This window comes from Fukomys damarensis, unplaced genomic scaffold, assembly GCF_012274545.1.
Source record: "Fukomys damarensis isolate Sample0158 unplaced genomic scaffold, DMR_v1.0_HiC HiC_scaffold_3, whole genome shotgun sequence".
NCBI classification, from domain to species: Eukaryota; Metazoa; Chordata; class Mammalia; order Rodentia; family Bathyergidae; genus Fukomys; species Fukomys damarensis.
Window position 1 is genome coordinate 34,291,047 of NW_022900915.1, and position 25,310 is coordinate 34,316,356.

At 36.9% G+C, this 25,310-nt stretch overlaps 1 protein-coding gene across 10 annotated transcripts in view; it reads left to right on the plus strand.

Moving 5' to 3' along the window:
- The window catches only part of Fam172a (family with sequence similarity 172 member A), a 348,439-nt gene that overhangs the window by 230,847 nt on the left and 92,282 nt on the right, over positions 1–25,310 (plus strand). For 9 of the 10 annotated variants that reach the window (XM_033767668.1, XM_010637189.3, XM_033767678.1 and 6 more), the window contains one exon: positions 12,187–12,271. In XM_033767668.1, the coding sequence (XP_033623559.1) occupies positions 12,187–12,271 (85 nt within the window). Of the gene's footprint in view, positions 1–12,186; positions 12,272–20,489; positions 20,513–25,310 lie in introns of those variants that run through there. The other variant, XM_033767679.1, reaches the window with a different exon arrangement.

The window sequence follows — 25,310 nt, forward strand, 5'->3', positions numbered from 1 at the left end:
CTCTGGTCCTCTGGGCTGCATTCCACCCGACATCCAACATCTTATACTCTAATAAGCTCCCCAGGCTGGCCATAGTTACTTAATTTGTAACACCTTACTCTGGAAGAATATGTAATAAATAGGGTTTCCCCTTCAACTTCCACCTCACCAAAAATGTTAATATCATGGGCCTACATACAAGTTTTGAATCTATTCTAACTCCTTGATGTTTACTGGGGTGGAGAAACTTTTGGTGATATGGCCCTGAACATAAGGAGAGAAAGAGCAGATTACCTTTAACCTAAGGTGTGTTTAACCTAAGGTGAAAGGATTATGAAGAGATACGTGGGTAGAATGAAGAAGAGGAAACAAAAATACCGGGTGATTAGCAAATGTTTTGTATTAATTCTGTCATCATTAACATAATTTATGGAAATATCTAACTTCTTGTATCATGGAGGTTATTTATTTTAGGCTATATAATTTTAAAGTGCTGCTGATTATCACTTTGCATTCATAGCTGATTTATATTTTTGCATGTTTTTCTCTTTTGAATTTCAACATTGCTTACTGATCCAGATCTGCATCATTTTAAACCATTTTTTGAATGTCCAAGTTAATGAAACACTTTTATGTACGAAGGAAATTAAGCAATCGTTTGCTTATGATTACGAATATCGTATATTATTGGAAGTAGACTCTGTGTTACAGGTGAAAGAACATACATATCCACAGTCAAGTCACAGTTGTGTCATTTTGTATTTGTGTGACCCCTTAACAGTTTCACAACCTATCTCAGACTGGGTTTCCTGATCCACAAGTAGGAAAAATAATACATTTTTTGCCTACATCTTATTTTTATTTGGGAATAAAATGGTAAGTAATTTGTATTCACTTTGAAACTTGTTTATTGTCTATCCAGATATAATTGAATTATAGACATATACATAAAATATATATCATATATCATATATTACTATTATACACACACACAAATGTTAATTGTAACTTTACCTGTTAATTATAACTTTAAATTTCATAGCCTGTTAAGCTGTGGAATTTTAGGATGTAGATGTCTAAGATATCAATTTTTATCACCCATATCAAACTCTTGATACCATACTGAATATATTATAAACAAAAATTGGGCATCATCCTTTCTTTTTGAAAGATTGGTTATAGATGTTAAATCGATCTTAAGTGCAGTTGTTCAAAGGGATTCATTACTAGGTGAGCTTCATACTTCACTCGAAAATGCACAGGATCCACCAGTTTCAGAGGTTAAGATCTCTTTGAGAACCTTGTGAATGTAAAGGTCCTCTCCCCAGAAAAGTAGTTAAAGGCATAGAATTTTGCATGGAATTCCAAGCCTTCACGTTCATAGATGCAGTTAAATACCACCATCGCCATCTCAGATTTAACGTATAGAAGGATTTGATGATATGGCTTTCTTCTTTGCAGATTTCCGGGTTACCCAGGATATGATGACTTCCTATTATAGACCGTAGCATAGACCTTTTCCTGCCCAGTTGTACCTCCACTTCTCCCTTGCTTTAGCTACATTCCATCTAAAACAGACGGCTTTTAAACAGTCCCGATTCAGTCTACCTCCACCTTTGCCACTCTCTAGCATCTTTCAAGTTCTCAGTCACACTGGACAGCAGTAAGAGAGGGAAGGGAGACCACAAAACAGGTGGGAAAATGCAAGAAGCAGTGAATTTGGACAGAAACAGCAATTGCAGTCAGTTCTAACACTACTGAATTAGGCTGCAGTAATGCTGAACAGAGGTTAATAGTCTGAAAAATTTGACTAAGATCCACTAATTTTAGCCAAATATTTTAAATACTTTGGCACTAGGTTCATTTGTAAATAGCCCTTCATTTAGATCTTCTGGGATTTGGCCTGAATTTCACCTCTATTAGTAAAATGTGAAATTGATTTCTAACTCCAAAGTTGTGTATCAGATCATCACATTGCTCTATAATGTGGTTTGTTGTGATGAGAAGAAAAGTTACCCTTCACCATGTTCATTGTGTGAAATGTCTGCTAGGTGGACAGACTGGAGTTTGGGGAGGGGGCGTTGTCGTTGTTGCTGTTGTTTCGCTCGATTAGTCTAACAGGTCTATATTTTTTCAGTTTGTGGAATTTTAATTCCTAGATTTTCTTCTCTGGCTTTCCTTCCTCAGCCTATTCTTCACTTAATTTTATTTCAGTTCACCTGTGGTCCTTAAGGTTTATGTCTTCAGCCACGGTCTTAAATACATCTGCTTATGTAACAACAACCACAGCAAAACTTAGTTCAAGTATTTTAAAATGCAGGCTTGTCCTTAGAATCAGAAAAGCAAATTCTTAGGTTGTAACTTCAGCAGATAAGGTTTTAGATCTCTGAAAGTGTTTCTATTTCAAAAATACAAGTAAGGATTTGTCAGTTCTTCCTTATCCCAATGAATTCCCTAATTTACAAAATTTATTATGATCTAATTTGATGTAAATTTTTATATTCTAGAGTCAATAGTGATCCAGTGGGGCAATAATTTTTGAAATAAGGTCCCCAAGGCTACATACTACTTAATAATTGTTGGGAAGTACTGAATAAAAGTGGTATTTTATGCTTATTAAAGATATTATTGGTTTTGAAAAGTGAGTTTTGCAATAATAGTATGTTGTTGATAACCAATATTGATCTTAAGATTTTGATATTATATAAACAGAAAACATAGGGATCCAAGATTTCAGGTGTGGTGATGTGAATTAGATTCGGTAACAGTGAGCTCGATTTCCATCAGCATTAGGTAGTGTCCATTGAGGAGGGATATATATATACATATATATATATATATATATATATGTGTGTGTGTGTTATATATATGTGTGTGTGTGTGTGTGTGTGTGTGTGTGTGTAGGGTTTAAAGAAAATTTAAAAAGAAAGACATTTTAATTCAAAATGTCAACAGGCATCATTTGGCATCCGACGCAGAGCTTGCAGTGTTCTCCATCTGAGCTTTCATCACCACTCACACTTCTCCCCCTTTTTAAAAGTGCACTATTATATTTTCATGGATAATTCATACATATTCATAGCAGGTTATAGAGGAACTGCTCTTTTTCTTCAGTACAAGAATTTAGAGGGGAAAAGACATTGTTGCAAAGAAAGGCATTGCTATGAAATTCATCTACTATTTTAACTGCAATTTTTATTAAACTTTCCTATATTTATTGTACCACATTAGGGTTGTAAAGTATTACTAGATTAAAACCTTTATTTGTTCTTTTGATGTAGAAATTTCATTTTTCATTTTCTTTATCTGGCAGACCTCGGGTGAGTTCATCAGCATGTTCGAGCCAAACCACTTCTCTCTTTTCAGAAGCCATTTAACTTTACAGACACAACATTCTATAGAAAGAATTTAAAATGGAGTAATTTGCTGCCGTAAGGAAGAGTAGTAGAGGGCTGGGGGTTTAGCTAAATGGTGCCACTGCCTGCCTCGCGGGCACCAGGACCCGAGTTCGATCCCTAGTACCAAAAAAAAGGAAGTACATTAGAAAGCAAAGTAATATCGATAGACTTTGAAAGAAAAGAACCTTTGTGAGCATTTAAAACTCTGAGGAATTACAAGACCATGGTGAAGAGCAGGCTAGTTAAATTGAAGAAGTCAAAGAAAGACATCTCTCTTTACCACTACGGCATCTCCCGAAAATTAGGAGGAGACAGTCCTAAGTAGCTAACAGTGAACCCCGGTGCTGACTTCTGTGACGCCCTGAACAGGAAGCGGTGGAAGGAACTTGTAAAAGAAACCCTCGGGAATTCCCCCGTGATCCCGTTAATCCTTGAATTGTCAAACCATGTGGAAAATAATAGAGCTGCCTAGCTCTAAGACTTAAGTAGCATTATCTTTTTAAAAGAAAATATTAGGTCTTTTCATATCTCCGGATAAAAATAGAGTATGTGTTCAAGTACAGAAAAGAGTAACTTTGAGCCAGAGATACATATGACCTTTTCATTTTTAATGTAACATTATTATTATCTGTGACTAAGCAGGCTGCATCCAGTGGGTGGGGGCTATAGCCAATGTATTATATTTCTTTTTTAAAACAGATGATTCAGCGGGAAGCAGATGTCAGAAGTAAGGTAACCGCTGTGGCACTGACAGACTCTGTTCACAATGTGTGGCATCAAGAAGCTGGCAAAACGATTCGGGAGTGGATGAGAGAGGTGAGACTCGGTTTTCTCAGTGCTGAGATGAATGTCTTTAAGCCTTCATATCTTGAGGACCACTAACTTTTATCACCTCCCATCCCCACGCTCCCCTTCTAGAGGCAAAATATCAAGAAAGGATGGGAAAAGAATAGATAAGATAAAAAGAATAATAGAAAGCCCTTCAGGAGAACAAATACTTTTTGAGAGCACTGTTCCTCTTCTTTTTGGCTTTCTATAGGACATTATCATACAACCTGTGTTATGTACAATATGTAGACTATGTGTTAGAAATGTGCCCAAAGATGGATGTGGTGCCTTTATGATGTTTTATTTTTGTTCCAGCTAGTTAGCATCGATGCTGCTAAGTTATGAGGAAGAAGCCCAGGGTCCCCATGGTCTTGTGTGGTTTTTCTTGAAGGTGGTCAGGTTGCACCACTTTTAAATCAACCAGCTCACTACTGCCCATAGGGGAAGAAGAAGGCAAAAAACTGATGGAGAAAGCCAGGAGCTGGCGCGGTCCGGTCCCAGCATCCTTTCACACTTCCTAAGGAGTGGTGTACCTGAAAATCACTGCATGCCTCCTTTTTTCCCCAAAACTTTCAGTTCATTATTTTTTGTTTCGTATTAGAGATGTCTGGCTGTAATTCTTTTTTATTTATATTTACATTTCTGATAATGTAAGCAGTTTACGTCAGCTGCCCCATAATAAGTCAGTAGTAATCATAATAAATTAGTGGCCAGTCTGCTGTAGTAATTATTTAGCCAAATTATTGACCTTCCTGGATTTCTCTTGGTGTTTCTAAATAGAATACCTGAATGTCTCTTCAGCTGACCTACAATGAGAGGAAAATTCTACCAGCCCTCATGGCACACTAGAAGGACCAGAAAATTAATATCTGAGAAGAGTTTGGATAGAAGAATTAAGTTAGATAATCCTACACAGTGGTGTCGTCACTAATCCGTGTCACTGTTCTTCTGCATTAGAAAATGTATATTCATCACACAGATGTTTAAAATGGTTCTATATGAAAAACTATCACAGTTCAATCACAACAAAAAAAAAACAAAATTTGAAATTGGCGTCTATTTTGGATAATAATTATATGATTAATTGATGTGTGGAAAACAAGAATGTGGTGTAGGCATACTACTCAGCCTTACAAAAGATGAAAAGCTTGTCTTTATGATAACATGAATTAAACCGGAAGGTATCATATTAAAAGAAATAAGCCAGGCACACAAAAAAAAAAAAAACCCAAAATTAAATAAAATAGTTTTAGTCCAGTCCTCATCATGCTATAACATATTGGGGGTGGGGTTTAAATCTGTTCTAACGCACAGATGTTTTCTGACCACATGTAGTGGTCACAGTGCAGTTTCATCTTTAGTAACCTTTTTTCAAGGAGCTAAACTTTTTGCAAGATAGAATTTCACGTGTTCTTCGCCGATACCTGTTTATGCTATTTATTTGCCCAAATGAATGCATAGATGTCTCCTAGCATTATCTAAGTAGCAAAATTAATAAATGAGCCTACAGTGACACTTTTCCTATACATAAACAATATGAAATTTGGTATTTGGCCCTAACTAGAAACATCCCCATGCATTATCATTTAACTGGAAATTCTTCATGAAAGTCTCATTCTAGGTGACAGATATAACAAAATGTATTTAGATTTCCTTCTGAATACAAGGGAAGATTCAGAAAGTGAGTACATGTTTAAATTGAAGTTTTACTTCAGTAAAGATACCTTCTGTTCATCCCCCTCAAAACAGTTTCCTTAGCTTTAAACAACTTATCACCTGGTCTGGTACCACGCGACTTCAGGCTCTGCCCCAAAGACCTGACCAAGGAAGGTAAACATTGGGAATCAGTTCAGGACATTGAGGCAGCCAGGATGGTACAACCAAAGACATGGGGGCGAATTCCTCACCTGCGTCCCTAAGTGGCAGGAATGAGGGGAGGGGTGGGTGTTAAGTGACAGGATATTTGGAGAGAGATTAATGGCCATGTGTCTTTTATTGTAATGCATCTTTTAAAGTGTTTCAGTATTCACCTTATTTTTTTAATCATACTTCATATATCTAAGGCTGGATTAGGTGTTCTCTTTGAAAAGATGTATTAATCTGTGCAGTTGTCATCTGACTGAACAGGGAATTATTGAATTCATCAAAATTTAATCAAGGATGCCATTAGTTTCTTTGCAAGTGTGGCTTGTATGAAATTTATAAACTTTTTAAGTGTCCTACTTCTTGGATAATCCTTTCAGTTCTTCCCATTATGCCTGAGGGAAGCAGTGTGAAGAATCTGTGTTCTGACCTATCGAAATGAAACTCCAGCTCAGTCATTGCCCTAGCTGTAAAGTCTTAGGCACTTTATTCAATCTCTTTGAGATTCAGTTTTCTCAAAAGATATAATACCTCCCTGGCAAACACAAGTGGATAACAACTTGTGGAAGGAAACAGCACTCTTGACATTTTAAAGAAGTTCAGCAAATTATAGATCTTACTGTTATTGCCTTATACTCCCAAATAATGTAAAGCACAGCAACTGTATTTTCCTTTTGTTTTCTTGATTTGCATACTCAGATTATCTCACAAAAGAGAAGCAGAGTAACATGTTGGAAGAATTCAGGACAAATAATTAGGCTAAGAGTTTTGATTCAGCTGTCACTCTCTACATAAATCAGTACCGTACCTAAGGGGTGTGTGTGTGTGTGTGTGTGTGTGTGTGTGTGTGTGTGTGTTATACAGGGATGCATACCCTGGCTATTTTACTAAGACTCATAATTTTCGATGAACCAATTTATCTTTTAGAGCCTGTTTCATAATTGTGAATGAGAGATAATAATTCCTGTCTGGCTACTTCTTGAACTGTTAGGAGAATCAAAGATGATGATCAAAAAGAAAACCCCCTGAAAAGCAAATGGTAGTGCATACAGAAATGAGATATGTTATTATAGAAAACACTATACAATCTCAGAGAGAAAAATTATTAGATCATCCTTGGTAAAGGTATGAAATTATCCCTGCTGAGCCCTCTTCTCCAAAATAAGAATGAAAGTGAGGGTACAGAAGTCTGTGACATACGTCGCAGCCTAACTCTCCTCGGTGGGTGACCCCTAGCAGAGGAAATGTTACTGGCTTCTGCAAGACATGAGCCCAGTGTTTTCCAACAGTCCGGATGAAACTCTGGTCTCTTTTCTTTCTTCTTTCTCGGACACTGTCCACTCTCTAGACTCCTCATAATTTTGAAGAATTAGCGAACCTGGATGACAGTGAATGGACCTGGCCGTTGTCTTGAGCATGGGCGTTGAGAGTAGAGTGTGATGGGGCAAACCGAGCCGCTCAGCAGCCCCCTGCCCTCCCGGCTCCCACTCTCGCCTCATTTGGAAGCAGCAAGCAGGCTGATACTTTGCAGCTTCCCACTCCCAAGATAAGCACTATAGCTAACCTGGCGCATCATCCACACAAATAATATGGAGAGGCTGTCAGTGTGTAGTGGAGGCCTTGGTGCTTTTATCTTCTTGATGATTGGCTTTATTATTTCACCAAAAACTGCTGTGAATTTGGAAAGTGCAACAGTGATTAACAATTGTCTAGATATTATTAATAGTGTTCTAAAAAGCAGTAAAATAGTTTTATGTTTTGCATGCATGTTTAATGTGATAGTTGTTTCATGGTTATTCATCTACTATAAAAAGCTCTTATTTATTTAAAACATCAATTTAGCATATACATGTTAATAAATATATCTCTGGATGATATAAATTTTAAATAATGGTTCCTTTTAAAGCAGGCCGCTTTTGATAATTACACTGAGTCAAACTCCCAGCTAAAAGACCAAGTATAGAAGCTTAACTGGCCTCTTGAGGAGAGGTAAAAGGTGACCAAGAGGAACTTCTCACATCAGCTCCAAAACTGTCAGGGCTCAGTGGGTCAGTGTTGTTTCCTGACATACCCATGGCTTCTGAAAGTCTCCAGCCAAGCCAGATACGCAGTCTCCGAAATGGTCTTGAACTCTTTCTATGGCCTTTCGGCTCTGAGTGTAGACCCAACCTGGGGAATAACACTTCACCTTCTCTGCATACACAGAATCTTTCATATTAAAGATCAACCTGTAGGAAATTGTTATTTGCAACTCAGATAACTGTCAGAAAAAAATGAGTGAAAACCTAGACTCCCTAATGGCTAAAGATGATGAACATTTTTTCGTGTGCTTCTTGGCCATACTTCTTTTGAGAAGTTCCATGCACTAAGAACACAGAAAACTGAATGCTCCTGAGGATAAAGCAACAAAGGAACCTTCCTACATTGTTGGTGGAAATGTAAACTGTTAGAATGCAGAGGTCTCAAAAAACTAAAAACCAATTTCATTTTATCCTGGTTATATTACTGAACGAGTTAAAGGCCTCACTGTAGTGATACATTCATATCCGTGTTGATAGCAGTGGACAAGAGCTAAGCTCTGGAAACACCATAGATACCCGTCAGCAGACTGATGGGTAAAGAAGATGGCATAAATGGCATGCACCATGGCATGTTATTCAGACATGAAGAATTTCAGGGGGAAAAATGGATGAAACTTGAAACCATAATGTTAAGTGAAATTAGACACAAAATTTAATAATGTGTGGTTTCTATCACATGACAAACCCAAAATATAATTACAAAGTAAAACAAAGGCAAGATGATAGGGAACAGGGAGGGAGACTTTTTAAAGAGGGAGAAGAGGATCAAGGGAAGAGTAGAGAGGGGAGGGCAGGGAGGAGGTAGAGGGGTCAAAAACAGCAAAGATGTTCCCCCCAAAAAATATAACTGCTATGTATTACAAACATTAAATAAAGACTAGATTCAACCAACCCAGCAAACATCTCTAAATACCTTGCACAGATATAGCTGCTATTTACTTTTCTCTTTGAAGTTGATATACTACATTCTAATAATTTTATAACTTTTTTCTATTTACTTTAAACTGTTGTCAACCCTGGGTTCCAGTCAGAGGGCTGTGGTCTAGAGGCACATCCAGCCCATATCAGTAGTTCTCAAATTTTTGGATTTCACAAAGGTAAAATTTAGAACCTCAGAAATACAGAGGGTCATAATCTTACATTAAGAAACTTTTAAATTGAAAATGCTTAACTTTGGAAATACTCACTACATTTCCAGCTTTTCTCTTTTTTCCTGTACTCCCAGAGAAACACTAGTTACCGGATCCATCCCGCCTGCGGGCTCTGGGCAATGGTTTCTTCTTTGTGTTTGTGTGAAGTGGGTGCTGGGTCTGAGATTCAAGCGTGGCACTGTTGGTACCTGGAGTCCTCATTGCCTACTCAAGCACCTGAGCATGAGATCGCAACACATTCCACCATGTTTGAGTTTAGCTAGGGCTCTCTTAGTGGGCTGAGTTGCCACATGGGACATATTACTGGTCTTCATCCCAACTAAAGAACCAGGGTAGGGGACAAACATGGGCGTTAGCAAGCAGGATACATAAGCATTAGAAAAATAATGAAAGAAGCTTGCTTTTAAACTACAGAAACATCTCAAGTCAGGGAATTACATGTGGTAAAATGGAATTTCAGATGAATTAAATTCATAGATAATGGCTTGTATGTCTCCCTTACATATATATTTTTATTTCAGTATATGCTATCTTACAGCAAATATTTTTAGCTTGTTTTGTCCTGTTTTCATGTGATTTTCCACTAGGGTAAGAATACCACATATGCGCACACACATTGTGCACACAAACACACACCTACACTGTTCACACTAGCAACTTCAAACCTTTACAGTCCTACACAGGTCACGATGTCATCCCACAGAACTCTTGGGCACGTTCACTTTAACTATAGGGTGCTTAGCCTCTATCTGATTTGCATGGGATCATAGCAAGGGCCTAGATAAAAACTAAATTTTTCCTTTCAGTGTTTGAGCTAAAGCCAACCTATACAAAATGCACAAAAGTTCATTTTTTATAGATTTAAAAAATCAGCAATCTAGGAAAATAATTAATATCCTCATATTATAATATGCCATCACTTTTATTAATACTAGAAAATCCAATAGGGTATAGTTTTACATATATATAGTGTAGATATCAGTATTGAGACTGACATATCACTTGGGTAATAGCCAACTTTCATCCGATTTGGAGGTACTACAAGGATGAATAATAATTAAAATATATACCTAATACCTAATCGCTGCCTGTCTGTTGGTAGTGCTAATTGCTGTCATTGAAAAGACTGAATTGTTTAAGAGAAAGGGAGAGAAAGAGAAAGTCATTCTTCATTGAAGCTATCTTCCTGTATCATTGCGAGCCTATTTTTAGTATCTATAGAAGTCATGATTTTGAATTTATTAGGGGCTGTGATGAATGATAAAACAAATCATCCATTTATATATCTTGACACTGCTTTGGAGAATACTTATTTCTTACAAGCAAGTGTCACATTGTATATAAAAGCTGGCTAATTGTGTGCTAATCTTCTGCATTATCTAGAATTCTCTGATGTAGTATTCTATCAATGGTAATATTAATTTTACTTATTTCAAATGTATGAAATATCTTCTAAAACCCTATTTCTTTTATAGTTTCTACTCTCTTACATTGTGTAATTTTGCATTCATCTGCTAATTAAGATTAGGAGGGCACGTTATAGAATATGTATTCATTTAAAACCATCCAGCTCTGTAATACATGAAAAATACTAATATTTTATCCATTTTAAATATAAAAAGCAAAAAAGCATCTAAGAACATTACTAGATGTTGTGTTTGTTTTCATGGGTTTTTTTTCCCTACACAGTTCAATAGTTTCATTGATCCACTGTTTCTTACAAAAATCTGCCATGCTTTGTGAACTTCACTTTCTAATCTCATAGAGCAACCCTTCCTTTATATTATTCCTGCTCTCTCTGGTCCCAGAACAGTAGGGTTGCCTTGACAAATCTATTCAGTAGCCATTCCTCGGCCTTTATTGGTGGGGACTGGGGCCTTTGAAATTCTCTCCTCACTGCAACACAGCTGACATCTTCTTCCAGACAGAATGAATTAAAGAAATACAATAAGACACTTGATCTACCAGTCAAGGATCTTTCCATAGTGAGGACGGATTCCATGGTGCACAACCAGGGCAGCAAGCATCTAAAAATACACAATACATCCTTGTTTACTAGAATAGCAATTGCCGATTTTTCCAACATGATTGATGGGATGATTTCTTTTAAGATAAAATCTGCCTAGAAATTCATTGTGTGTGTGTGTGTGTGTGTGTGTAATTTTTAAAAATCATATGAGGTTAATCATATATCCTAAACTAAGGTTCACATGCAGACTTAAAATGTATAAAATAAAGGTAGTATAGTTTCATTTTATTTTTCTGAATCACAAGTCATCATGACCATAAAGAGTGATTGTTAATATTGAAAGCTTTGTGTCCTCAGATGCACAAATACAGTTCACCAGGTTCTGTTTCTAATCTATAGAACTGTTTGGGTACAGCTTTTATTGAGGCAAATCAAAGTAAAAATGAAAAGAATATATTTATATGGGGCAGATTTTTGAGGAGAAATACAAAATTTAATTTTTCTAGTAGTACACAAAAAATACAGTTTACTCGTTAGTTTTTCTTTTACTGGTTCAAATCAATATTGATTTCACTCAGTGTTTAGAATGGTACACTTTAAAATTTCTCTTAATTATAATCCCTTTATATGTTTATTCCTTGGCCATCTAATCTTTTCTTAGAAATATATTGCAACATGGTTCACAGGTTACATGTCTTAATATCAGTGCGGCTAAGTTGATGAATTGTAAAAGATAAACTTTTTCCCACAGACATTTTTATCACGAATAATTACTATTTACCTAAGGAAAATTTAAGTATATGGAAAGAAATACACTCTCAGTGATTGATTTTATAGGATAGATTTAGCTTTTCCACGTAAATATTTGGTCTTGGTTTAAATTGTGTTTCAACAATATTGTCTCTGTTACATTGCAGAACTGTTGTAATTGGGTCTCTAGCTCAGAACCATTAGACACATCAGTGGAATCCATGCTGCCTGACTGTCCCAGAGTCTCAGCAGGTATGTATTTGATGAAAGATGTATATTTTTTAAGTTGAATATATGCCAGTGAGATGGAGCATTCAAGGGCTGGGGTGTAGTCCAGTGGTAGAATTGATTGTCTGGCACACACAAGGCCTTGGGTTCCATACACAGTACTACAAAACAAAACAAAACAAAAATAAGCATAAACAAATGTATAATTCTATTTTGTGAGTTAAGTATTTTGTTCTGGCTTGCATTATTGAATGAATTATTGATAATGTAGGGCATATGTGTAATCCACTACCAAAACTTAGGTAGCTTAAAATGCTTACCAACAAACTCGGGAAAATGAAGAGGTGGAACAATTCAAAAGCAATGACGACCATTGCTGTTGAAGCTCTGGGAGATAAGAAAATGCCAAAGATGGAGACTGGGTAGCCATAAGAATCTTTTGCAGCACATCTGTCTCTGATTGAACACCAATCCCATGATCTGTCAGGAAATCAAGGTTATTATGTGACATGCAGCCTTTTTTTCCCCCCGGTAAGAAGGATCGAACTCAGGACCTTGGAACTTGCAAGGCAGGTGCCACTGAGCTAAATCCCTGGCCCTGTGGTGTACAGTCTTCAGAAAAAAAATTTCTCATGCTAAGATTTTAACTGGGCCATGTGCATTAGATAACAACTGTGGGAAGACTTGCAAGATGGCACCCTACACAATAGAAACAGAAGTGCAAAGCATAAGAGCTGGAATGGCTTTGAAGATGTTCATAGAGAATAAGGGCAAGAGTAGCCTGCCTGCTGAAAGAAAAGAGGTGAAGAGATGGGCCCCTCAGGAAGCAGGTGAATTCTGGACACTGTAAGGATAGCATGGACTTTGTACTTAAGTCTCTAGGTAGGGAAAGGGAATGGCTGGCAATGGCAATGGCGTTGCTTTCTTGTTTTAACTTTCAGTTTCCCGACATTTTGGACAGTCACGCCTTATTTATGACTAACAACAAAAATAGCCTCACTTTGGCTAAGGATGCCAAAGAATGAGCAGTTTAAATACAACTCCAAGCATAGTTGACAGCTAATCACCAAGTACTTAGAGTTGTAGGCACTTTTTAGGTATTCATAGGAAAAAAACTTGAAGGACAGTTCAAATTCTGGATAATGAGCTCTTATTAGTAGTAAACATCACTACCCATAATACTTCAGCTGAGCCTTATTATCGTTAAGACTAAATTTTATAGGTTTATCAGTGTGGGTTTAATCAGAAGCAGAACCACTAGGACATCTACAGTATATGCTAAAACATATACAGATTTGGGTTTGTATGTATATATTATATAGCCTGTTTTTGTTATTCTTGATAGTTGTATTCAATGAAGTTATTGAGAGCCCTGAATCAGTGAATACTTGTTACTCCTAGGGGAGGTAAGGGACAGTACAATTCCTGTGAGCTTCTGGTCACATTTTTGTCAGCCAATCAATATAACCTTTGTGTTTCTGGTTAGAGATACCTTATTTAATTACAATGTTACTTCATTAACATTGAACGCATGGCCAACAGCATTGTAACTCATGCCTAAACAAAGCTTATCTAACACATACATTTTCTCCAGAAGTGGCATCACAGCCTTGTACTTAAGAACACGAGAGAGCACCTCAGCACTGTATTTGGAAGCCATTTAAAACAGGGAAAGCAGCTGGTCATAGTGGCACAAGCCTGTAATCTTCACACTTAGAAGGCTGAAGCAGGAGGATCACTGAGTTTGAGAACATCGGACATCATGGGCTACATAGTGAGTTCAAGGCTAGCCTGAGCTACATAGCAATACACTGTCTCTAACTAAATAAATATAAACAAACAATGAAATCACCAAAAATTCAAAAATTTGGCACTAATATTGTTTAAAGGACATTTATTTACCTTGTGAACTCCGAAACAAAAAGACAGAGCATGGCCTTACTCAGCCTTTGTTAAGAATGGTGACTGAACTCTTCCACTACTCTGCAGGTGCACACGTGTAAATGGCTGAAAAATTGCCATGAGGTTATAAATAAATTTTAGTGAGTAGATAAATTCACAGATGTAGACTCCAAAAATAATGAAGGCAGACTTCATTATATCAATGTAGAGGAAAAGATTTGTTATTGATTCCTGGGCAGAACTGGTTAAACAGTCTTGGTAAAGATGTTGACTTTACATTTGATGCTAGAGCTTGTGTCCCAAAGCAGGCAGTTCGTTGGGAAAGCTAGATGCAAAATGGTAGAGAGGAGGAATGAGCCAGAGCCCATAAGCAAGAGCTGAAGTCCGTAAGATGAAGATGGACTTGAACCCACATCAGTTCTTATTGTCTTGGTCTTTGGTAATACGAGCATCCCTAGAATTCTGTGCCCTTTGTCATGGAGCTAAACACACACACCTGCCCCAGGAGTCAGATCCTGAAGGAGAATCCAGGGGATGAGGAGCAGTAAGAGTCCTGGCCATTGCCTCACACCACAGAATGAGCTAGCAGATTAGTGACAATGTGTGTGTGTGTGGAAATTTCCCACCAAAACAATAAATTTTTCTCTTGTGTACCATCCAACCAGAAACATACAGGAAAAATAATTCTAGAAAATGGAGTTCAACCTAGCCAGATTTACTCATTTAAAATCTATCACAGTCTACCCCTTGCCAGTTTGGCACTAATATTTATTTCCTTAAAACATATTTAACCTCCATTTTAATACATTAATAAAGTCACACTCCCACCTGAGGTGGTGACCATGTACCACGGCAAATACACTAACTTTTTTCCCAGATGACAGTACAAAGTCCCTTTATTGTCCCTGTTTGATATTCTGTAATTTAAATACTGAAAAACAGATTCTATTGACACCTCTTATATTAAGTGATAAAGGGTATAAGACATGTCTTATATATCACATAAGTGATAAAGGAATAAGACAAGAGACAAAACAAAAATATTTAGTGTAAAAATAAATATGATTCATATAAAAATAAACACAATGACACTCTTTACTTTTACAGCTGATCATATGATTTTAGCTGATATTATGACTCCCTTCTTCCACTACCCAGTTAATATTCCCACTGCTCTCCAGAGGCAGCTTAGCCTGGGGGAATGACCCAAACCTCCATTTCTGAAGGGTCTGGGCCTGAATTAGGTTGTTGTAGTATCCCATTGACTGTAATTGCAGGATATATGAACAGACACACTATGTCGTTCCCAGCATTGCAGACATGTTCTTCTTACGCCCTCCCGCACACACACTGTGAGTAACAGCCACTCAGCGTTCCTTTGGCAATCAGTATGCATCACACAGACAGTGCAGTGACACCCTCTGGTTCCCATTGACTTGGTGGCGTAAGACACCCCAATGACAAGGTAGTAGTCTCACCTTCATTTCTGTGAAATCATTGTTGTGTCACCTGATGGAAACAAGAGCTTCAGACCAGCAGAGCCTGGTGCCACGGCAGTGGGAAGCAACAGTTTTGCTAGTGGGTCACTAAGGGTAATAGGGAGAGAAACCAGTCCCACTTTTGTCACTTTATTTCCAGATCAGGGATACATAGCACTTTATAATAAATGCAGATTCAGAGTAAATTTCACATCCTGGTAGACATTGTCCCAGCTCCACAAGGTGTTGTCACCTCGCCATAATTATATCTGAAACTCCAAAAGGCCATTCCACTATTCTGCTAAGCCTGCTGCTTGCAGGTATCGGGGACATGGGAAGAGCAGTGAGGGTTGGCAGGCGCAGGGCTCTCTCCTCCTCTCACCCGCCCACTCTGATGGAACCAGCTGCCTTGTTATAAGCTGCTCTGGGGAGGCCTCTGTATGGCAGGGAACTGGGCTCTGTATCCAAGTGCCAGTGAGGACCCGCAGTCTGCCAGTAGCCACATGAGCGACCTTGGAAGAGGAGTCTCCAGCCTCAGCCAATACCGTGATTGCAGCCTGACAAGAGATGCTGAGCCAGGGTCACCCAGCTGATTTCTGACCCACAAAAACTATGAGATGGTAAATGTGTATTGGTTTAGCTGCCAGGTTTGGGGGTGATTTGTTCCACAGCAGTAGGTAATTAACACAACAGGGTTCAGCTTCAACTTTGGTGGTCATTCCAACCTAAGAAGGCACAGCCTTCTTTTTTTGAGACTAAAGCCCTGTAAGACTCATTTAATAATAGTATTTCAGTGCAGCTCTTTTCAAATAATCACTAAAAACTCAGTAAAGACCATTTTTTCTACCCTTGCTCCCCACCACCTCACTAGATTTTTCCTGTGCAATTTACCAGAAGAAAATATAATAATTTTCTTCTTTATCATTTTCACTTGCTCTTATACTGAGTCATGTTAACTAGCTCATCTCTGACCAAGTGTTTTCTTAGGACAGAACTTGCTACTCTGGAACTTTCTACTTCCTGTGGGGTTTTGTTCCAGTATATTTCACCTAAATCAGAAAGTGATTTTGCGTACACTCCCCAGCACATATCCATTTGATCTTCAGTTATTTACTATGTGCCTTACAGTGTTCTGGATGCTGAAGATACAAGAGCAAACAGCTGCTCATCATGGCTACCATTTTCCCTCTAGAAATTAAAAAGAATTACTTCTTGACCCTTCTGCTACAGATTTTGCAGTTGCTATCAACATTAGGTTACATGAAATGAGAAGGGTTTAAAGCTAGTACCCATAGCACAATCCACACCTACTCGTGAAAGCAGCATTTTTAAAAATTAGAATCAAAGATTTCCCTTAAAGAATCCTTAAAAGTCATTGAGCAAGGGATAATTAGTAAATGCACAAAAGAAAGAATGAAAGCCAGAGAGAGCAGACTCAGCAAGCAGTGTTGAAAAGCAGCTATATGGGTTTCACGGCATGTATCGGATGGTGGTATTCATGCTGCAGAGGATATAAACAGATATGCCTGGAAGGAGCCTCACTCCTGACGATGAACAGATTGGAGGAGACAACAGCAAACTGTAACATAAGTAACAGGGACGATGAATACCGTGACCAGAGAGTTGGTGGGAAATCAGGTAAGGGCAAAAGATGGTGAAATCATTTTATTGTGATAAACATGTTTGATTGAGGTGATGGCAGTTGAAAGAATAACAGGAAATTCAAAGGGAAATGGCCAAGAGTTTCTGAATTGAAACATCTGAATTTCTCTGGTCAATAATCTAATATTTGTAATTTAAAATGTCAGTGTTATTTGAAGATTTCAACATGTTTACTGACCACAAAAGAGTAATAACTAAGACTGTTCATTCAGTTTAATGAGTTTTTTTTCAGGGCTTGCTAAAGTATAAGATTTTTTTCCTTTAAGGTATAAAATACTTTTATCATTTGACTGAAACTTTCAAATGACAGTGATGAGGTTGCCTGTGAAAATACATACTCATTTAGTACTTTATTTTCCTTTATAATTAAACCCATTTCTTTTTCCAAGAAAAATGAATTGCTTGTGACAGCTTATTTTAATGATTGGTGCACAGGTGTAATAGAATTTTATGTAAAATGTCACCAGTAATTATTTTAGTACAGTCATTTTTGTTTTTCTTTCTGAAAGCAGCTATAATACTAAACAAGTGTACACTTCCTAGTTTCTGGCAGTGTTGGACATTATACTTTCTATGAAGTTCAACTTTTCTGTTCTTCTAACATATAGTAAACGGTAATATTTAAGAGGTCTTGAATCTGTGACAAATGACTAATTTCCACCTTCTTTTTATTTATTGTGTTTCCTAGTAGTAAATTTGGCCAGTTAAAGATACCATTTTTTAGAGAATGATTAATCTGTGTTGAGTTTATAGTCCATATTCTGCTCATTTGTTATAAATTGGCAATAGCAAATATCTGCCTCACTTCCTTTATAGAAATGTTCTGTAGACAATTTCTGTAGTTTCTGGAGACACACTTTGAGTTCACCAGAAGGGAGATTCTGTAAAAATGTAATACACTACTATATATTCTCATTAGACATTTTAGAACTTAAATTTATTATTTTAAAACTATTATTAATGTGTTAATCCTGTAGAAGTCAAAATATTCTTCCATTTGCCTGTCTCTAATTCTGTTGATAAACAGCAGATAACTTATTTATCCATGTCTTCCTGTGTTCTCTGTGACACTGATAACGTCACAAGGTACTACACAGAAACTAGGGCTTCAGAAAGATGGAAAATATGGTGAAGGACTCAAAAGGAAAAGGGATAGTTGGATGAAAAATCTGCAGGCAGTAAAGCTGAGACATTGAGTAGCAGTAAAGAGGGAATTAGAAATAGTCTTGTGTGGTGGGTTGCTTCCCAAAAAGACCTTACATAATTGCTAGCTGTGTATGAGAAGGTGTTCCCCTAGGAGGAAAGGAAAAGAAAATATTAACGCTTGTACGCAGAGTTACAGAGTATTGTCGTCTTCTGACTTCTTATACGTCTAGGCACAGCTTCCTTTGGTTGGCATGTAACTAACAGGGCGTTCTTCGCTAGAGTGGCTCTACCTTGGTGGCATTTGTGTGAGTGCTGTTGTGGCCCCTCCAGATGCTTCCCTCGTGCCTCTCTGGGTCTGCTTGTGCTAGCCTTACACAGCCTGTCAGAGTGTGTACTAGTACCAGACATCGCTCTGGGTGCCGGGGACACCACAATGACTTACAGCAGATTAAGGGCCCACACAGAACTTGTGTTCCACTAGGGGAGACAGACAAGGAACAAGATAAACGAAAAAGTATATAGTGCATTAGATAGGATTAGGAGAAAAGTAATTAAGATTGTCCGTGATTCCTGAAGTAGCACATATAGGAAATGTAACATTTGGATGGAACCCTGGGTTCACAACATCATTTATACTTCAGAGATGAGGGAACAGAGTCTTGCTACTCTAAGCACCTCCTGTATGACCTGAAAGATGAGGATCTTGATATACTGTCACCACATTGCAATGGGAACACAGGATGGAAAACTACCATAAAGCACCATTTTCTACCTACAGTTAATGACCTGATCTCATATTCTCTAGAACTGCATTGTCTAGACAGCTTCCAGATGTCCCATGGCATATTTCCTCCAAGAACTTGTATCCATCACATTTTTCCTTTGCCCTACCATGATTTAGGCTTTTCTTTCTTATTTGAGCCTACCTAGAACATTTGGAATAATTCTTGGCACCTCTAAATTAGAAAGATAGCAGTACACTATAAAAAGAAGACAAATAAATATGTCATGGGTTAAGAAATAAACTTGAAAAATTATATTTATGTCGGCTGTTCTCATTTTGAATGTAGAAAGGGGCAGCAGATAACATGTACCTGACTCTCAACCCACATTTTCTCACCAGAACATGAAGTGAAATGTGAGCAATTACTAGGTGAATTTGAATTGTAGACAAACTGCTAGTATAACCCTAATTTTTCTTTGCTTAAATGGTCCATATTGACTGTTCACACTGACTGAACTTACTGAATATTTGCTAAGTATCCTCTTTGCTCAATGATGAAAATACCTCTTGAGGAGATGACAAGATGGAGTTATATCTCTTCTTTGTTAGTGAATAATCACTTCCTTCTAAAGATAGTGATGAAAAATCAACAGTAATTGCCTGTAGAATATAGTGTCATTCAGGATGTGTAGACAAGTTGAGTTGCCTAATATGTTTTTAGACACAGCTCAAATTAATTAGGTAATTGAAAAATCTATACTTTGCCTTGTAAACAGATCTTAAGATTCAAAGCAAATTAGCATATATGATATTGTACCACTTTTGACTGCATGTACAGCTCAAGAATTGTAGCCTTCCCCTTTCCATTCAAAAGATACATTCTAATCTGTTAAGTGATGTTTTCATTAGCTAAATAGCACTTTTCAGGCAGTTTTTGTTCATTGCTGTAGAATTGGCCTTGTAGCTTTTATTTATCAGTAAGTTTTATTCATTGTTCCATGCTACCTTATAATTATTAGTTAATGTAAAGGCTGAGTATTCTAAAAGTTGACCACCAGGAGTTCTGTGTTTTCAGTGAATCATTCAGTATAAATACTTAATCAGGAACTCTGGTGCAGTAATTGGTTAGAGAATCTCTTAAGATAACCTATCTAAAAATGAGTTCTTTATCTATGCAGATCACTAACATTTGCCCTGATTACAATCAGGTCTAATATTATTCTGTAATTTTTTACTCTCTTCCATTTCACAGTAATTAAAGTGAGTATAAGTTGTCACTCCAGAAATCTCACTTTAAAAAAATTAAAAATAGCCACCATGTTTTTTACAGCTTTCTGAACCAATTTGTGAAAAATCCTTCGAAGAATTTGGCAGTCAAGGTGGCAACTCTTCGTTTACTGAGCTATCTCTTCTCTTTAAAGATAAAACTAATTATTTTTGGAATGCTCTTAGATAAATAACTGAATAATATGAATTTGTGCTTGAAAATGAGATATAAATTAATATGAAAAAGCTATTACTTTTACTGTCCGCATAGCAATTCCTCATGACTTTCCATACTGTGTCCCTAATCATCAGAAAAGTCAGCCCTGGCTTCCTTCTGGTCTCTCCCTTGGAGCCTCTAATGCCTGCTACTTGACAGAATCACATCCTGCCCAGCCCTCGGGCCTCCCTCACCCTGTCGACCAGTGCTCCTTACCTGGACTCCCTTCGTTTTGCTTCTCTCTGAGTGTGTGTAGTGTGCCATCCCCAAGTCCCAGGTCTGTCTGCTCTGTCTTGTCACAGACAGACTGACAGCAAGTCACAGTGATAAATCTGTCCTCTGGCAAAATACCCTAAAACGTCCCTCTTCAGAGAGACTGTGTTGCTTTCTAGAGGTGATCTGGAACATGTAAAGAAATATTCTTTGATACTAAAATGAAAATTCAAAATGAACATTAGGCACTATACACAGTGCAAATATTTTCCATTTATAAAATCCCAGGATGTTCTAAGTTGATCCGCGTGTTAAAATCACAAGTATGGTATAACTCTTAAAGTTTATGCTTCATCATATTTCTTAAAATATAGTCCTTTTCTAAAGGAAAATAGTTCTACTTAATAAATTCTAGGAAATAATTAGCTTGATCAATGACAAGTTTGTAGGTGTGAAAATTGATTTGATATTTGATGTCTAAATATCCTTTAAGACTTTGTAATAGTATTTCTGTCTATAATGTCTATTAATAGCTCATTTAAGCATACATATCTCACTCTGACTATTCAATATGTTATACCAATATATGAAAAAATCATGTACCAGATAGTTTATAGATGTTTTCTATAACCACATGGCACAATCCTTGACAAAATTCAGTTGTGTTACATAATTTCTTAATTTCCAAAATACTGTAGAAGTGCCTTGCTGAAAATTTAGGCAAGAAACATATACATTATTTTAAGATTTTTTCTTGCAGTGATTCTAATACTGAGAATTTTAAACAAAATTAAATTTTTCTAATAACTTAAAATCACTATCAGTTTGAAGATTCTGTTATTAGCTAATGTTTCAGAAGTTAAAAAGAGTAATATGAAAATGTTTAGATAGTTGACTTCAAAGAAATTTAATCTTTTACAATTTTAATTTATGTGGCATAGTAGCCAGACCTTTCCTGCTTAGTTTCCAGAAGGAATATAATTAAATTTAAAATAAGACATTGTTAATTTAAGGCCACAAATGTAAGTGATTAAATATAGCCAATATGTAGAAAGCTGCTATATGTGAAATTAGAGATAGTCAATTTGCATTTTAGAGTGACAAGTTATAGTCTTCCATAACCATTGCTGTTTAGCTTTTTGTAGTTCTCTTATGAAGAAATAATCCCTTAGAATTATTTTGTGTTTTTTTTTCTTCAGAAACAATACCCAGTATGTGAAAACAATATAGGAATCAATTTTTAAAATTTAGGAAATCCAAATTTAATTTTTATGGACTTATTATTATCTTAATTTGTTCCCCATAAAATGAGAGCCTATTTCTATGCCTTATCCCAAATATGTGTAATTCTTGGTTTACTTGAGGTAAGAAATTAACTGTAAATATTTCCCCTTTAGTTCCTCAAATATGAATTGAGCACCTAATATGGTTTAGAAACTAGTTCAGACTCTAAGCCTATTGATATGATTCCTGCACCTCAAGAAGCTCAAAGATTCCTAGAATGAAGTCTTGGGCTTAAAAAGATTCTCTTCATTTCTGGTCAATGATCCTTGAAATGGATGGCGGGGTTGCTGGGGGAGACATAAGGGTTTATGAAACCCTTCAGAATCTGACACCCCCATTTATTAAATGGCACTCCAGGGCACCTACAAATGGGTGCATCTTCTCTATGTGTGTACCCTCCTTCCGAGCTACTGTGAGAACCCTCCCTCATGTAGGTGTACATTCCACGTGAGTACATTGTCATCTCAGACTTTTTCATAGTAGTAGAGGTTAACATTTATTAACTTGAGACTTACAATAACTGTGAGAAATTTATATCCTCCCAAAGACATGGAAAATTATATAACGTGGCCTGATAAATAACTGCATTCACACTGTCTGTAAAATGAGGCCATACTAGTGCTATCTCATTGGATTGTGCTGACAAGTAAGTGAAATAATTCATATAGAATTTTTTAAATAGTACGTGGCCTATGTACAGTAAGGACTGCATCATCACAAGTAGTTCATACTGTGTACAATTATGATAGACACAAGTTTTGTTTACTTTAGGTTAGTTAAATAATATCAGTTCCCCCCAAAAGCTGAAATTTTAGTTAATACAACAATATTAATTGTAATATAACTACAGTAAGTAGACACTTTGCCATTAGCCCTACTGCAGTCCACATTCTAATGGTAAATAGCACACACACACACACACACACACACACACCTGTAGTCAACAGCCAGTTCGATCACTTCTTCCAAAATTGTCACTGGTTAGATTGTACCTAATTTCAGTTCGCACACAAGTAGCCCCATCTCCTGTTTTATAAAAAATAGATGAGCAGAAGTGAGCCATGACTAACAAAAGTGGAAGTGTAGCAAAGAATGAAACGGCGGAAATGCAGTTGGAAATGTTTATGATGAAAACGATGAACACATCCCAGGAAAAGGGATGCTGACCAGAACACAGCCACCACAACTAAATACCTTCACATTGAGTGCACTGTCACCTCACCACCGGTGTGACACCTCAGCACAGTGACCGTCCCAGTGATGTAATGTGGGGTCCTGATCCAGACTGAGATGTGTGACACTTTGCCAGGCAGAAATGACACACTTAAGCTTTGAGTTACCAGGCAGGAAATCAGCAAGCACTGTTCAAACTGTTTTAACTCATTTTAAAATTAATTTCATTGGTACATTTTAGGTATACAATATAATGACATCCATCATTGGACATTTGTACCTCTACATAATATATCTTGATTCTTATTTTTCCCCATTCTACAAACCTCCCATCATTTTTTAAAATTTTTTACAGAGAAATAAAAACTTTAATTCTCAGTCTTTCTAATGTTTTAAATTACAATGCACTTGGGCCGGGGATTTAACTCAGCGGTGCTACAACCTGCCTCGCAAGAGCAAGGTCCTGAGTTTGATCCCCGGTACCAAAAAAAAAAAAAAAAAAAAAAAATTACAATGCCCTTAATAAAATTAGTTTTACTTTTGTTCTTTCTTCTATTCATTTTTAGTTGATAATGAAATAGCTTTTTAACAATTTTACTAGCACATTTTACAGCTCGCAGCATAGTTATAATTCTTACTATTTGGTTATTATGATTACTTTGCGTGGTGTCAGCTCGGAGAGTCACTTTCTCTAGCTGCACATACTGCGCAGGGAGAACTTCATGTCGTTGCTCTTATTAGCAGGTATTTTGTCCGGTAAATCAAATGCTGTAGTTTTATGAGTATTGTCCACTGCTTTTCCATTCTTGAGAATTTGAATCCTTTCTGTTATTTTTCTCTTGCTTCTTCCTTTGTGTTCTCTAGGTTATCTCTGTGCTAATTCTGTCATATCTCATCTAGGGTTACTCTTCTAGCCTACTTATATGTCTTCTTTGAAGGTACAGTTTCAACTCTTTGTTTTACCATTTTCAGGATTGTGCCATATTTCTTCATTCTCCTAAGTCTTCTACTTTAAATTACCTGCTAAGCCTCTTCTTTTTTATTCTTCCTATTCATACCCTGTTCTTCCCTACTCTCCTTCAACCCTGAAAGCCCATCAGTTCTTTAATACATCGTGTCCCTTTCAAAATGACACCTGCCCTGGAACGTTCCCTTAAATTTTAGATTTGTTAGTTTCCTCTTTACATTTCATCTACATTTCTGTCAGTCATACAAGACTGTCTTTCTTAAATTTAAATTATCACAGAAAGTTTTATATAAGCAAAATAGAAAATTCTAGCTAGAGGCTGACCGGCTAGCACTTGCCACAATTGTGTATTTTCATTCCATATCTTTTGCACTTCTTGAATCAGATGGATGTATAGTTGAACATTCAAACAAAGTAAATTTTGCATTAAATAGTGATAATAGTAATCATGTTTTTAGTGTTCCATTCACTGCCGATTTCATTGTTTCCTAGCGTTCTGAGGCTTCCAAAAGATGGAGCTTATATCTACCTGATGCCTCCTGCACATACAGACTGTGAACAGGCCGCAGGGAGTGTGAGCAGTAGCAGTGGGCTCCAGGCAGTTTGATCTGAGTATATGTCAGGCTCCGAAGGGAGGCTGGCAGCCTGGTCACTTTTCTTTAAGGCTCTGAAATCAGAGTGAGGTGGTTCAGGAAGACATATGAGTCTGATAAACTCATGAAAGTTTTTTCAAGTTTAAAACGCTAGCAGAAGTTTCAATCTCAATATTCAGGTAAATTCTTGCTTCTACTTTTTAGTCTCATATTATGTTTTGAATTTCCTTTGTGATTATACATTTATGTCACCTAAAATAAGAGTTCATTTTTTTAAAAAACAAACAAATAAAAAACAACGTGAGTGACTCCATTTGGCTCTCTTCAGCTCATAGTTTCTTAAAGAAATTACAAGGAAATTCACAGAGGCCCCCAAACTTGTGATGGTAAAAGCGTCAAAGTCATTTATTTGCACTCTTTAAATAAATAAATGAATAA